The following is a 16,610-nucleotide window of genomic DNA, read 5'->3' as shown; positions in this document are numbered from 1 at the left end:
CTCATATAGCAAAATCTACTCTTGGCTGTACTGAGCAGGGCTTTAACTGTGTGTCAGACTTCAATGTGGCATAAACTGGGCATTATTTAGTATTAGCAAAGGTGACAGAGTGATCTAATGTACTTGGAGGTTAAAATGCAAGATATCTAATTATAAAGGATACCAAATACCCCTAGGACTGATGTCTGGGAATTCCCTTTCATTATATTAGGTGCAACAGAAGATTTCACAAGGTGTAGAAAGCCAAGACCCATGTCTAAAGAAAAAGAAAAGGGGGAAAATTGCAATCTAACATTTTGAACACTACCTTGATTATTTCAATTAGTGTAATATCTCATCTCCATCATAGGTGATGGAGAACCTGACAATGAATACAAGTCTGTACTTGAAACTGTGTTTTTAGGTAACCTCAAGCAGTCTATTGGACTATAATAGAGAGCAGACAATACAGTGACCCGCCCATACATGAATTTATAACCACAGTTAGAAAGGGTCTAACTTTCTTCCCTAGATGTCATAGTTGTTCAAGAGGGGAAAAAAGCTATGCCAGACTAAAAGTAAGTTTTCACACGACTCCTACTACAAAGGCTATTTATCCAGCAGCGGCCATCTTCAGACACACATAGGAGAGGTGAGGCTTTTTGGAAAGGGAGAGGGAGGAAAAGAGGAACCCTCTCAGAACAAGTAAACAACCTGAAACCAAGAGGAACCCCAAGAACTGCAGTTCAAGAGGGTCAGCCCCATCCCTGCAAACAAACCAAGAGGAAAACCCACCTAATCCATCTTTTAGCAAAGCATGGATTAGATGAATCTAAACATGTATATAAATTGTTTGGGGAGTGGAGGGTGGTTAATCGCTCTCCTTAATGTTTTTTGCCCTTTGTTAAATACACTTACTGCCAACTCTTGATTATCCAGCATAACAGGGAGGAAGGGTGGGGTAAGAGGTGATGAAACAAAAATATGGATAAGGTAAAGCATGTAAATGAGGCTATTAAAATGATACAGGGAGAATGTGAAGAAGAAAAGGAAGGTTAATAAAAGGGATCCTCATATTAGTACTTCTTCAGGCACGTTGAGTTCAGTACATTATGATGTGTATGTGGCAGTTTCAGTCTGAAAGCAGTATTGCAATGAGCTAATAGACCCAGTAATGGTAGGACAGCAAAATCTGTGCAGAGGGTTTCCTGCCCTTCCCCTGCCTACCAGGCTGAGCTGCCCGTTTCCACCACTTGCTGCAATGCATCACATCCTCTGCGAAGCCACCACCATTACTTGCACGGCTGTGCTAGAACTAGGGTGAGGGAACTTGAAATTTAACTCTACAGAAAATGTTTGTTGTTTATGTTCAGATTTCTTGACACTTTTTATAAGGAGTATCAGCATTATATAGGCTCTGGCCACAAAGAATGACCAGCACATGTCCAGGTAGCCCAGGAGAGCAATAAGCAGAGCACTGTCTAGCAAGACGGAAATCTCTTTGGAATCAGCATGGCCAATGCCCACATCTGCTAAGTGATGGCAATTGTCTCCTACATCACACAGGTGTCTCAAAGGTAAAATTTAGTAATAGGTAGAGTCATGAGTTTTCATTATGAGGACTTTCATGGAAACTGTAACACTTCTTCCAATACTTGTGAAATCCTCTGTCCAAAGCACAGGGAGAAAGTGTGGTATCTGTTGAAATCGCAGTATGATAAAAATATCAAAATGTCATGGAGCTCAGGGTATGCATGAATGTGCTCTTGCCAGATGCCGAGGGACTTTGCAGCAAACATTACAGTTATTTTTAACTTCTGAAACACTTCTGCAGACATACTATAATGCAACGTTTTGTTTTGCCTGATTGCTTTTATTTGATCCCTTCTTTTCAGGGAGATTTTTTGTATATTTGAGACTAGCAGTTGTTTTGACCATGAAAATTTGGATTTAGGTCAGCTGTTCACAAGAAATTTAGATGGTGACACAAATTCTTCAGTAGGAATACTTCTACCACCAGAAAGTGAGATACACATCAGACCTCAACAGTCTGTTAAATGACTTGCCTGTGGATTTATGTATGATACAGTCATGTCTGAATTCACATTCTTATGCAAACCTCCCTCTTCAGACTTACTGTTCTGTGATAACAGACTTTTGCTATGATACGTGACTGATAATAGCTGGGGGGAGAGGTTAACATAAAACTAAATGCTAGGCCATCCCCTGGGTGTTGATCAGGGCAGAAAACTAGTATTAAATATAGGCACAGCTTTGCCTCCACTACTCTTAGAACATATCACTTAAAATGCATTAGTTCACAAGTTCTAACAAGCACATCAATCAACAAACAGCCGGGAGGTGCTAAACAGCCTTTGATGTCTCAGATCAGATAGGGATACTACAGTAGATAGTTATACACATGGTTATGAATGCGGCCAACTCCTGCTCAAGACCAAGGCCTGCTGTTCCCCACAGAGCCAATTCAGCTCAGGCACATCAGCCAGCGTAGACCATTAGCAATTCACTGCCATCCGCCTTTGGATGCAGACAGCTACAGAAGGAAAGGCGCTCCACACCAGTCCCAGCACAACCCACATCACCATCTTCATCACTGGATCTGACCTACTGTTAGTGTCAGGAGAAGACTATGACTCATGGCATAGGGGGCCACACAAGGGGCACACTGAGAGCCACAGGTGACCAGGGGCATTTTACAGCTGTCTCATAAACAGTAAGGAAACCTTAAGACCCATGCCTGCAATCCCTATGCTCTGTAACTATGTTTTCTGCCCTCCCTGTTTTTCATTTCCCTCCACTCCTGCCTAATGATAAAATGGTTGAAAACATTTTATGGTGGATGAAACTCAACACATTTTTCACCATGCTTATTTCAGGAGAAAACAGATAAACCAATTGTAAAAACTTGTATGAAGAAGCCACAAGAAAAATCTAGCTGAAAGATAGTTTGACAGCTGGTAACACAGTCTTTAGGAGATGTGTAAGGTGACCTGGATTACATATGCTCCTACCTGTGCCACATAAAAAATTGTTAAAGAGAGACATTATGCCATCAATTATAATGCCTGTAACTGTATTCAAATCATAGGAGTGGTATTACATTCGTCAATGCAAAATATCTACAGAAAATTTCTTTGTGATCTAAATAAGGACTGGCATCAAATAAAGGGATTCTAATTTCTACAAATGTTGTTGAGTTTAAACTAAATCAAGCTTCCTGGCTGCTCTTACCCTTATAAATTGAACTAACCTAAATCCTGAAGCCCAAAGTCTGGTACATTCTACTTGCTGAATAACAAAATGTTTGACTCATGCAGCCAGAGGTAGACCAAGTTCCCACTGAATCCAATTTTGATAAAAGTTTACTAATGGAAGGCAGAAAGAATTGGTAGTGCTTCATTTTGAGTGCATACAGGCCTATATAAGCTATTTAGGAATAAAATTTGGGGGCTCCCAAAATTTCTGCATCTGTTTTTTTCAGCAACTTTGATAATTAGCTCATGTAAAAGCAGAAATAATGGGGAAACAGATAACCATGTTAAATCACATGATTCTCCTCCTCCTCCAAAATAAAAATGTATACTTCTCATTAAAGTGATGATGGACATTGTTTTGCTTTTTCTCATTACCACTGATTATCAAAACACTTAGGCAAAATTAGAAGTTTTCTCTCTTATCCCTGTTATCCTGCTTAACAAAAGCCAAATGTTAATGACATCAAAATCAATAATAAATGGAAAAAATAATAAGCTAATCATGCATATCAAAAAAGACATCATAGAGGAACAATCTCCACAAATAATCTTGTTCAGTACAATCATTCACCCTGAATGACAATGGATTCCCTTCCTCTGCACAAAGCCAAACCACTCACACTGCTCAACAACTAATAACGGGGCGCTTAGAATAGAAGTGTTGATTGTGGGTGAACCTTTCAGTAGTCACAAGCAGCAATGGGAAAAGAGTTCTGCAAAATCAGATTAATTTCTGACCAAAAAAAAAATGGCTTAAGGTTATTGGAGGTGTTCTTCTGAGGACTTTTTTGTCAGGTCTTTAATCCCCTATTCAGTGGGCCTAATGTGCCATCTGCTGTTTTAATTCTAAATTATAACAGTTTTTGAAGGAAGCAATCACTCTGCAGCATTTAAACAAATAGGCTGAAAAAGTGTGGGTTGGGTTTTTTCCAATTTTGGAAATGGCAGTTTATGCAAACACTGGCAAAGAATTAAAACTTCACCATTGTTAATACTGCTCAGATACTGATAACACTTAGGTCTAATCCATAAAGACTATTCTTGCACTACAGTCTAAAATACGATGATCTATTAGCCCCATCTGGTGGCTTACTCTGCATTACAATTTTTGTACCCACTTGACGGGTTGTTTTTTCAAGAAGCACTAGAAATTTATTAAAAAGTGAAGTTTTACGCCTTTTCTAGGTTTTTGTCCCAGTAAGTGAAATTCTGCAAAAGTTCAGTACGTTTAGCTTTCTAAATCTTGATTTACACAAAATATGACTGGAGTTGATATGGATTAGAGACGATATGGTTTGCAAGTACACATACACTTGCTTTCTTGCCCTGAATAATCCAGCTAAACTCCCTGGGGTTATTCACAGAAAGCCATTTAAGCACTTCCAAGAGTATATGTGTGACGTGTGGCAACATCACATATGTGTTAGGAAGCAAACCTTTTGTTAATGGTCCTTCATAACTTGATTCATATTCATGTAGTGCAAAGCATTTATGTGCCTGCCTGCGCAGTCACAGCAGCACATCTAGCAATAAGGGGGAACCAAGGCAATTGCCAAGTTCTTTACTAAAACACTTTCTTGGATATTGTATAAAGGCCAGGAAAAGTTTTGTCTTAATCACGGAACTGTTAAGAACAGTACTAAAACGTAAGCCTTTCCACCAGAGCAGTTTGAAACCCGGGAGAAGAACCGTGGAATACTCTTCGAGAAAAATTTTTTATAGGCGAGTGCCACCTGGTGGAACATCAGGAAGACTTTTCACACCAAAAAAAAGCTGTTTTAAGGTGGTCGGGACCTTTCCAAAACAGTGATTTTGCATCAAAAAAAATAACAGCAAAATATTACCACAAAGGTGCAGCCGACAGCTGGGTGGACACATCCTTGGTGGACGCCGAAGTGGCCTAGCTCTAGTCCCTGCTGATTCCGTGCATTACGCTGATTATGCGGACAGACTAGGAGGTTTTCGTATTTTTAATCAGTATCTTTGCAAGCACAATGATTTTGAATTAATGTAAGTTCAAAAATAAATTATAAAAATGTTTTCCTTTCGATTCTATGTTTTCTATACCATATTTCTAGACCTGTAATTCTCTAAATATTCAAAATACATACAACTGCTAGGTCTGTATCATATACAACACAAAATTTACAGCATGAATGAACTGTATCTTTGTTGTGAGTTTTCTACCCTAGGAAAAGCATGACCGAGTTGGATACACATTACCAGATCTCAAAGATAAGGGCAGAGATTGGCACACATCTCCGACTTGAGCGAAAAGTTAGGCCGCTGTTTTAACTGAATAGATATTTCCGCTCCTGACGTATTAATGGGCAGCAGTCGCAGCCTCTCAAAGCCAAGACTCTGCTCAGAAAGTCCAGCATTCCCTGCTGTATACCAAGGAAAATCCCTCATTTGAGGCCCAGTTCTGATTTTGCTCATCACGATGTGGGACAACAGCACTTTTGTGGAATAAGTAACTGGAAAATTGGGTTCATCTCTTCATATGTTTTTTGCTCAACTTCAAAAAATGTGCATTTCTAAATGTCCATGATTTACGGACCACCACAGGAATTAAATGTACTATCAGAACTTAGCAAGCAATCAGGCTGTGCAATTGACACAGAAGTGTGGCTCCAAGTTTATCTGACATGGTTTAAATTAGGAAGACAACCCTTTGGTTTAGATTTAGTGGCATATATGGGACACTGCATCCTAAGAGAAGAGTGGATACATACAATTTTAGAAATGTTCGCTCTGCCACAAGGATGATGGTATTTTGCTACTTCTGTATTCAGCCTCTGAGTTTTGGGCTTGTGGAAAATGCGGTGTCGACCGTTACTGAAGCATCTTTGTTTACTTTGGAAGCCCAGCAGTTGTCACAAACAGGTACACTGCTTCTGTTTTCATGCACACATGTGCTCACCACTCCTTTGCCCTCATCCTCCAAAAAGGCCTCAACAAGGAGAAGGAAGTATTACTCAGGCTGCGCACATTGCCTGCGTGTTGGATATAAAGCATTAAGTGGATTAGCCGTCCCACTATGGTTGGTTATGGCTTCAAAGGAAAACATTGGCTGCGCCTATGTAAGTGTCTCTAAGTGATTCAAAAGGAACCACTTCCCAGAACTACAGGTGCACAGCTGACTGTAGCTATTAGGGATGTGAAAGGGCAAGAATTGCTAAAAAAAAAAAAAGAAAGAAAAGAAAAGAAAAGAAAAGAAAAGAAAAGAAAAGAAAAGAAAAGAAAAGAAAAGAAAAGAAAAGAAAAGAAAAGAAAAGAAAAGAAAAGAAAAGAAAAGAAAAGAAAAGAAAAGAAAAGAAAAAAGAAAAAAGCCACGAACTCGAGCAGGAATCTCCCTCTCCCCCTCCCAGCAGCTCCGGGCCGTCCACCTGCCGCTCCCCAGCCCCGGGCGGCCGGCGCGGCGGGCGGGAGGCCGGCGGCCGCCCGCTGCTCATCCCGGCGCTCCAACGAGCCACGTGCGCCCCCGCGGAGCGGAGCGGAACGGAACGCGGGGCGAGGGCGGTGGAGCACCCCTCCCGCCCCGCACGGCCCCCGGCCCGAGCCCCGCTGCCCTCGGGGGCCGGAGGGGAAGGACACCCACCCCCCACCCCCCCCCCCGCGGGCCGGGCCCCGGGGACGGGGAGCCGCGGGGGCGGGGGGGGGGGGAGGGGGGACCCACCGCGGCAGGACGCAGCCCGCCCCCCGCCCGGCAGCCAAGCGCCGACCCCGGGCTCTGCCCGCCGCGCGCCGCGCCCCGTCCCGCCCCGTCGGGGGCGGTGGGGGGGAAGGGGGGGGGCGGGGGCCGCCCGCCGCCGCGTTACGCACGCAGTGAGCTCAGCGGCCCGGGGCCGAGGGGCGGCGCGGCGGGGGGCGGCGGGCCGCGCCGGGCGTGGGGGCGGCCCGGGCAAACCCCATAAAGAGCGGCAGCGGCCGCCCCGGCTGCCGCAGTCACCCCGCACGGCGGAGGCGCCCGGACCGCAGCGGAGGGGGCCCGGCCCGGCGTGCCGGCGGTGGCCTTCGCTCCGCTTTCTGCTCCGCTCTGCAAGGACGGGAGGCTTCTCAGCGCTCGCCTCCCCCCGCCCCGCGGGGCCGTGGAAGTGCAGGCGGGACCGTCCCGGGGCTGCCGGAGGGGCGAGCGGAGGTTCGCCGGAGCTTTCTCCCCGCCCGCCGCCGCTGGGGAGAGCCGCGGAGGAGGCGGGAAGAAGAGACGGCAGCGAGAGAAAGAGGACAGACGGACCGAGAGACGGGCGGAGGGCACCGGCCGCTCCCCTCGCAGACCCTCGCTTCCCCCGCCGCGCCCCGGCCATGGGGAAGCCGACGCCGCCTCCGCAGTGATCGCGGGACCCGGCGCCCTCCCCGCCCCTCCGCCAGGAGAAAGAAACTGAGGGAGCCCCCCAAGACCTGAAAGCAAACGGTCCGGGCCATCTCTATACTCCTACACACACAAATAAAGAGAGAGAAAGGGGTCCGCCAAGGCAGCGGCCGCAGCAGCGAGCCTCCCCCGCCCCGAGCTCGGCGGCCGCGATGAGGACCGGGGAGCGCCTGCCGGTGCCGGCGCCGGCGCTGCTGCCGGTGCTGGCTGCGCTGCTGGGGCTGTGCAGCGCCGAGCGCCCCGCCGAGCGGCAGGCGCTGGTGGTGCCGCGGCGCCTGGGCGCTGCCGGCGGCCGGGAGCGCTTCCGCCTGGAGGCCTTCGGGGAGCGGCTGACGCTGGAGCTGGAGCCCGACAGCAGCTTCCTGGCCCCGGACTTCACCCTGCAGTACCTGGGCGGGCCGCCGCCGCCGCCGGAGGACGACCTCTCCCGCTGCTTCTACTCCGGCACCGTTAACCGGGACCCCAGCTCCTCCGCCGCCCTCAGCCTCTGCGCGGGGATGCGCGGCGCCTTCTCCCTGCGGGGCCGCCAGTACCTCATCCAGCCGGCCCCCGGCACCGCGCACCGCCGCGGCGCCCACCTCCTCCGCCTCCGCGGGAGCCGCCGGGCAGCCCCCGCCGACCGCTGCGCCGTGGCCCAGGCGGAGACGGAGGCGGCGGCGGCGGGGCCGGAGCCCGCCGGGCGCGCAGGTACCGTCGGGGCGTCGCGCCGCCCTCCGCGGGGACGGGCCGGGATGGGCAGGGGAGGGGAGGAGAGGGGGGATCTGCCTCGTCCTTCGCCCGCCCGCGCCCCGGCCCCGACGGGGGCTGACGGCGGGGCCCCGGCCGGTGCTTGCCCCTCATCCCCACCCCGAGAGGCGGCGGGGGGTGCTCCCAGCTGGGTGCAGGTGTTGCCCCTCCACCTGGCGGCGCTCTGGAGGGGTTATTCAGCCGGGGCTGCCGAAGTCTGGGGGCGGGAGCCGGGCGCAGAGCCGCGGGGTACACCCATTAGGTGCAAATCATGAGTATCGGCGGGTTTGGGGTTCATTACGGTGGTCTCTTGCAGCGGCATTTCTCTTGTGCTCACCTGCACTTTCCTTTCCTCTCCCTCCCTTTTTTTAATGCAGAAACGAGAAGCAGAAGGAAGAAGAGGTTCGTGTCCAGCCCCCGCTATGTGGAGACCATGCTGGTGGCCGACCAGTCCATGGCTGAGTTCCACGGCAGCGGGCTGAAGCACTATCTCCTGACGCTGCTCTCCGTGGCGGCTAAGCTGTACAAGCACCCCAGCATCCGCAACTCCATTAGCCTCGTGGTGGTGAAAATCATGGTCATTTACGAGGAGCGGAAGGGACCCGATATCTCTTCCAACGCGGCCTTGACTTTGAGAAACTTCTGCAGCTGGCAGAAACAGCACAACCCGCCCAGTGACCGGCACGCAGAGCACTACGACACAGCAATCCTCTTCACCAGGCAGGTGAGGGACACAGAGGTCAAATCCATCCCCACACCCATTGCTCCCTACCCCCAGAGGCCCCCTCTGCCAGGAGAGCTCCAAAAAAGTGCTCAGAGGCAGTCTTGTGTCATCGCAGCTTCAGCAAAGTAGGCTGAGAATGAAATGAACTGCTTTTTATTTAGTCGTTTATTTTGCTGTTTGCACCATCTCAGGTGAAACTCACAGTATGTGCAACGTATTTCTGCCTCGTATATTTTTAGTAGATTTAGTATGGAAATTATGCATTTTATTTCTACGTGTAACCCTTGTGTATGTTCCAAAGACAGATTTTTGCCATTATACCCATTGAAGTGCTGAATATTTATGCTCTTTCCATAAGTAAAGGCAAACTGCCAGCACTGGATGTTTCTTGCCAAGGTTAAGTCTCTGATCTGATTAATAATGAAACTGCCTTTTTTTACAGGACCTCTGCGGTGCCAAGACATGTGATACTCTTGGGATGGCTGATGTGGGAACAGTTTGTGATCTAAACCGCAGTTGCTCTATCATAGAAGATGATGGTTTACAGGCTGCCTTTACAACAGCCCACGAACTAGGTACTTGAAACTTTGAAAGGCGATTTCACGTGATTAATTGAAGCCAGCTCGATGCCATAAAGCCAAGAACTGCCTAGCCTGCACCGCAGGCTCGCCCCGTGGGGCGCGGAGCACCCTGTGCTCCCTGGGGCAGTCGGTAGGAGGCAAAGCTTTGCTTTGTGGCGGAGTTGAACTGTGGAAAGCAAATCCTGTCTGCACAGCATTGTCTGCAAGAGCTGTGTATTTGACTGATTGCAGAAAAAAAGCATGTGAGAAGCCTGTGAGGGGAGCGAAGATACAGTGTCACCTGCTTAAAACTTCACAATATTCAGATTCAGGTTATTATTTAAAGACCAAGCTATGAGCTGCTCTAGAGTAATATTTAAAATAGTATTGGTAATGCATAGGACAGACTTCCTAAAATCACGAACTTTCCTCTTTTTTTTTTTTTTTAAGGCCACGTGTTTAACATGCCTCATGACGATGCAAAGCAGTGTGCTGGTATTAATGGAATAAGCCGGGATTTCCACATGATGGCATCTATGCTTTCCAATCTGGATCGCAGCCAGCCGTGGTCTCCATGTAGTGCTTACATGATTACAACATTTTTGGATAACGGTCATGGTAAGATTATTAAGCTTTCCATTCATGTGGCATTTAAGCTCTTGAGCTTTACTGCTTTGAGCTTTTTTCTTTCTTTCTTTCTTTTTCATTTTTCTTAATGGAGTGCTTTCTGCTACAGCATAGAGTTAACCTTTTGCATGCTGCCAATGAATTTAGAAGACCATTAGTTTTACAAAAATGATGGCACAAATTGGCTCAAAGACTTATGTTACAAAGCAAATGCAGTTCCCTTTTGAAACCGACCTCACTGACAGCATTGTCTGCTTTTTTTTGTTTTCTTTTTTCTTCTTTTTCAGGTGAGTGTTTGTTGGACAAGCCCCACAAACCAATCCAGCTCCCTTCTGACTTGCCTGGCACATTGTATGATGCCAACAGACAGTGCCAGTTTACATTTGGAGATGAGTCCAAGCACTGCCCCGATGCAGCCAGTACGTGTACGACGCTGTGGTGTACTGGCACTTCTGGAGGACTGCTTGTGTGCCAAACCAAACACTTCCCTTGGGCAGACGGCACCAGTTGTGGGGAAGGGAAGTGGTGCATGAATGGCAAGTGTGTGAATAAAACTGAGAAGAAGCATTATGATGTAAGTATTAAAAAAGAAATCAGAATATATCTTGGGTTGCAGAGTAGCATGGGTAATGCTTCAGTGGGAGTAATCAGTTAATAGGGCTTGAATAAATGGAGGCAACTTAGAGCTATTTTTTACAAGTGGCTTAGGTAAAAATGAGAATGATTATGGGTTTTGTGCTTTGGTTTTGTTTTGCTTTTACTGTACTAATGTTTTTGTTTTGCTTTTGCTTGTCATTCCAGACACCAGTGCATGGGAGCTGGGGGTCCTGGGGGCCATGGGGAGAGTGCTCCCGGACTTGCGGTGGTGGAGTGCAGTACTCCTTCAGGGAGTGTGACAACCCCATCCCGAGGAACGGGGGGAAATACTGTGAAGGGAAGCGCGTGCAATACAGATCATGTAACATCGAGGACTGTCCGGACAATGATGGTAATCTTTCCCCCCTTTTTGAGGTGAAGGAAGGGTATCTCGTGGAGGAAGTGCATGTACAGATGATCTAATGTCTACCTGTCTTTCCTCTGCCTGCAGGCAAAACCTTTAGGGAGGAACAATGTGAAAAGCACAATGAGTTTTCCAAGTCTCCCTTTGGAAGTGGACCTGCAGTAGAGTGGACACCCAAGTTTGCTGGTGTCTCCCCGAAGGACAGATGCAAGCTGGTCTGCCGAGCAAAAGGAACAGGATACTTCTTTGTTTTACAGCCAAAGGTATTTCAAAACTATACCTCTCCCATCTAATCATGAATAGGATTTTTATTTCTTCTAGCTTTTTATGAGAAGTTAAGAGTCAAACAGTGTAGAAATCTGAAATTACGTCTTTCTCGTATTTAAGCTAGGTTCTTCCTTCTCCTCTTCCTACATGTACAGCTTGATCAGTGCAAGCATGCTTTAAATATTCTGGCACAGTCCTTCCAGTTATTTCACGCATACCGCCTCTTTTACCCACTCCACCCTCGTTTCCTTTCCTCTCCTTCCACCAATTTGATTACATTGAGATACGTTTGGAAAACCAGGGGGGGTTCTTTGCCAAAACATTGGTGCTTTCTCATACCAGTTACTAATACGCTGACAGCTTAAAATAAACAACAGAAAAAATGTTCATCTTGCATAGCTACTTGAACTCACTGTCATAAGCTGTTGAGAGCCAATAACTACCAGGGCAATGACACAGATTTTTTTTTTTTGTAGAGCAGTACTCCTAGAAATAAAGCATACATTGAACACCATTAAAAGTAGTTTTTGTCCTGTACTTCGAGGACATGACTACCTTCTAGTGACATTAGGAAACAATGTTTCCTTCTTTATATGAAATCAGCAAAGCAGTTCTGTGAGGTTTTTTTGGGGGGAGGAGTGTTAATAAAAACTGAAATTGGTTGTTTTCTCCTGTCACGATGGCATCATTTTTGCAAGTGAGATGAAGTAGCCCTACATAGCTCCAACTATCAATGGGCTGCTTTGATTTTTAATTTCAAAAGCCCTGAAAATACAGGTGCTGCAGGTCTTCCACCTGTCCATATTTTGCATTTTGTATGTGTCTGTATTATGCGATTTCAATGCAGTGTGCATCTTCTAATCAAACTCCCTACTGCTTGTGTCCTGCTAAGGTTGTGGATGGTACCCCGTGTAGCCCTGATTCCACCTCAGTCTGCGTCCAGGGACAGTGCGTAAAGGCTGGCTGCGACCGCATGATAGGATCCAATAAGAAGTTTGACAAATGCGGTATCTGTGGTGGCAATGGATCCACTTGCAAGAAAGTGTCTGGCACACTTGTTAGAGCAAAGTGAGTATATGACTGCTGCTGTTACTTTGTTCTGGTGAATGTTTTGTGCGTGTAAGATTTGGGTTTCCAAGTCAGTGAGATGTTGTCCCAGTTTATCATTGGAACTGAGACTGGATCTGTCAGAGCCATCTGACTGAAGATAACTTACAGTGAGATCCCAGTGAAAGAAAGCCCCTTACACATGGGCATGCCTCTGCCATAGCGATAACGTGGGATGTGACTTTGCAAATCCCTTAATCCATTAACTCGATTATGTTGGCAGCTCATAAGCTTAAGGCTTCAAATGAAATTCAGTCTTGTGCCGGATAGCTGCTTCTCTTTCCCCGGGAAGAGTAGAGGATTCAGTGTTTCTCTTTTTTCTTGGACAGACCTGGCTACCATGACGTTGTCACCATTCCAGCTGGGGCAACAAACATTGAGGTGAAGCAGCGAAACCACAGGGGCGCAAGGCATGATGGCAGCTTCCTCGCCATCAAAGCTGCAGATGGCACCTACATCCTCAACGGCGATTACACCCTGTCAACGCTGGAGCAGGACATCACCTACAAGGGCAGCGTGCTGAGGTACAGCGGCTCCTCCGCCGCCCTGGAGAGGATCCGCAGTTTCAGCCCTCTGAAGGAGCCTCTGACCATCCAGGTCCTCACGGTGGGGGACCTACCACAGCCCAAGATCAAGTTCACCTATTTTGTGAAGAAGCCCACACAGCCTGGGTCAGAGAAGGCGCCCAGCAGAAAGAAAGAGTCCTTCAATGCCATTAGGGAGATCATCTCCTCCGAGTGGGTCATCGAGGAGTGGGGCGAGTGCTCCAAGTCGTGTGGCTCAGGCTGGCAGCGGCGGGCGGTGGAGTGCCGGGACCCTCGGGGGCGGCCAGCCACAGACTGTGCCCGGGAGCTGAAACCCAGCGATGTCCGTCCCTGCGCTGACGTGCCCTGCCCACAATGGCAGCTGGGGGACTGGTCGCCCTGCTCTAAGACATGCGGGAAAGGTTTCAAGAAGAGATTGTTGAAATGTATTTCTTACGACGGCAGCGTGCTGCCGCAAGAAAGCTGTGAGCCTTCCAAGAAACCGAAACACCTAATAGACTTCTGCAATGTTACAGACTGCAGTTAAATAGTATAAGTTGGGAAAGCTAAATTTTTTTTATTATTTTTTTTTTCCTTCAGAACAATGCACTGAAAAAAAGAGGGCTAGAGGCAGCACATGTGTTTCTGCATACAGAATTCATGGTGAGGATCCGTTGAGGTGGGACAGTGCAAATAGCTTTAGTTGGCTTGGCATCCTAAAAATACCCTGCCAACTGAAAATCTGATGGGATAGCAGACCCATATCACTCACTCGTCTTCAGCAGATAAGGCCCAAGGGCATTATAATTGCCTTTTTAAAAATCTGTTCTAAATTAAACAAAACATGAGCAGTGCCCAAGAAATGTTTAAGCAAAGATTTTGGGGTTCAGTTGTTTTTCCCTTCTTTTGGATTTATATTGTGGTACTGATGAAGTCCCCATTTGTAGGAAGGGGAGGGAAAGGGGAGCAGAAAAGATAGCTTAAAATAATTGGTCAGGGCTTACCTACCTCACGAAGGGCAAAAAACAGAATTGGAAAAGGAGCTTTAACTGTCATTCATGGCTGCTATTGTTTCAGAGAATAGTTTTATATAAAAATAAAGCCATATTCTCTACCTGTAAAGAGTAAGCAATATCAAGAACAGTCAGTCAACTCCACAAATAACTAGAATGTCATTTCTTTAAAAGTATCTTTATGTCATCCCAATGTACCTGTCCATTTCTCTCATCCACTCCAGTGCCATTGTGGTGACATGTAATCCAGAGGCTAGAAAAAGTGGAAATCTTCATGGAGCCGGTAGCATCTCTGAGTAGTTGCTCTTTATGCCTTCTGTATACCTTCCCCTGGCTTTTCTGATTTGAGCTTGGTCCTACCATCCTGTCAAACAGACTGATGGCATTTGAGTCATGCTTTCACATTCAGATCTTTTCTCTTAACCCAGCCAATGAAAATTATTTACATTTGGGTTAAAAAAAAGATCAAAGAAATCCCACTATGAATAGGAACCTCTCCTCTGTGGCCTCTGATGGGTTTGTAGTGCTCAAATTACTGATAAGGCGGGAAGACAAAGCTGAAGGATAGCAGGTCCATCCACAGCAATACACCAACATTCGCATAATTAAAGTTTGTGCCAGTCCGTAGACAATGAGAGAATATGGCTTTCCATATGTATATAGTAAAATATATTACTATAGATTTTATATACTTTATAAGTATTTTATATTTCTTTCCCTTCTGGGAAGGGTTATAATTTGTAATAAATGCATATAATGAGCGTATTTATTTTTATACTTCTTGTCTAATGTGATCTTCTAAGTTATCGCTTTTTTAAAAGGACATATAACAAGGATAGAGTATTTATACGGTATAATATGTTACTAGAGGTAATAAATGAACCCTATAAATTTTGGAAATGGAGCGTCTTTATTTCGCTGGAGTAAAACTAGTCCATCAAGCAGAAAGAGCTTGGAATCTAAGGCAAATGTTACCAAAAAAGCTAAACCACATTTTTCAAAATGACTGGTAGCTTAGGCTACTAATTGACTGCGTTAGTGAAGGGGTTTGGAAAACTCTACCCATAATGTCATATACCATGTTAAAAGGGGTAATTTTGTATTTTATTACTTAACCACTAACAGGGTGCTCAGCACTGTTGTTTGATCTCTTAAAAAAATGGAGTGCAACTAGACTGATGCCACTGGTTTTAATAACTGCTTACAGAAGGAGTATTCTAGTGGTGTTTATAACCAACAAAATATGTACAAAAGTAGCAGTTTTACCTGCTCCACTTAACCTTACCCTACTGGGAAAGAAGCATTCAAAATTCAGAACCATTAACTAGCAGTCAGAGGTTTCCCTCACAAATTTCTGGAGGGCCTCCTGATCATGCTTTTCTAATTAGAAGTACTGTATGAATGAGCTGTTCTAACGCTGTTGGTAACACGTTTTATAATGTTAAAATACACACTAAGCATCAAGAAACTGATTTTTGCTCCCTCATTTCTGATCTCATGACCACTGCAGTCAAGGGAAAATCTTCTGTTGAACTCGGTAGGATTTTTGCCATGGAATTTGAGACATCAGTCATTTATGAATACTTCTGGCTTTGTGTCATGTAAAAATCTATTAAAACTTCCTTTGCCAATGTTTGGACTGTGTCTTGCAGAAATAGTTCCCACTTTATTCCACAGATGAAATCCTGGCCCCTCTAAAGCACATAGAAAAATTCTCATCACGTCACACTTCATTGAGCATTACTTTGTTTTTGACATGCAAAAATACTGGGGAACATTTTACTTCTAACATTATTTAGGAGAGAGCCAATCACTTGCTGGTTTTGTAAGCACTTAGAAGTATTTGTAAATACAACAAATAATTTATTTGTGTATATATATACACAAGTATATTTTACTACAGCAGGTTGAAATTAGGAATATATACATTTTCAAGAGAAAAAAATATGCATATTTATTTTCATTTTCTGCTGTTGTTTTTACTCCTTGTAGACTTCATATCCTAACACATAGCTGTTGGTTGGTGTTGCCTGAAACACTTTCCATTTAAGAGCCTGAGGAGCTACAGTCCTGAAACTGCAAGACCCTGCCATATCTACAGAATTGGCAAGGTCCCGCGACTGCTGGGTGATGGGTGATTGCCCAGATTTGCACTCATCAACCTAGAAGAAACATTCGAGGCAAGGCTAAGAAAGCCTCGCGGAGGAAACAGCTTCTCCCAGACCTACCCATATCAATTAAAGCAAGCCAAAGGTGCCGACATACTCTCACTTCTTGCAGTAGTACTTAAGCAGGCTCTTGGGAGAGAAAAAATGGTGTTTCACAGGCACCACCTTTCATGCTGAAGGGAATCTGGATCCAAGCAAATGCAGCAAATTCCCCATTTTTTTAACAAAACATGATGAAGTGTTCTGCATTTCCAAAATGCTTCGGCCC

General features: G+C 46.0%; 2 protein-coding genes across 2 annotated transcripts in view; both read left to right on the top strand.

Moving 5' to 3' along the window:
* The window catches only part of ADAMTS5 (ADAM metallopeptidase with thrombospondin type 1 motif 5), a 315,489-nt gene that overhangs the window by 72,791 nt on the left and 226,088 nt on the right, over nt 1-16,610 (top strand). The window lies entirely within an intron of this gene.
* Nucleotides 7,144-15,812, top strand: ADAMTS1 (ADAM metallopeptidase with thrombospondin type 1 motif 1). Its single transcript, XM_049835155.1, has 9 exons — nt 7,144-8,313; nt 8,730-9,076; nt 9,519-9,651; nt 10,087-10,254; nt 10,551-10,837; nt 11,065-11,251; nt 11,351-11,526; nt 12,423-12,598; nt 12,967-15,812. Exons 1-9 carry the CDS (start codon nt 7,779-7,781, stop codon nt 13,706-13,708), a joined length of 2,751 nt encoding a protein of 916 aa, XP_049691112.1. The 5' UTR covers nt 7,144-7,778; the 3' UTR covers nt 13,709-15,812.

The sequence above is a fragment of the Accipiter gentilis genome, chromosome 32, assembly GCF_929443795.1.
Source record: "Accipiter gentilis chromosome 32, bAccGen1.1, whole genome shotgun sequence".
Lineage (NCBI taxonomy): Eukaryota > Metazoa > Chordata > Aves > Accipitriformes > Accipitridae > Astur > Astur gentilis.
The sequence above is the reverse complement of the archived record's forward strand: the minus strand, read 5'-3'. Positions and strand labels throughout refer to the sequence as shown.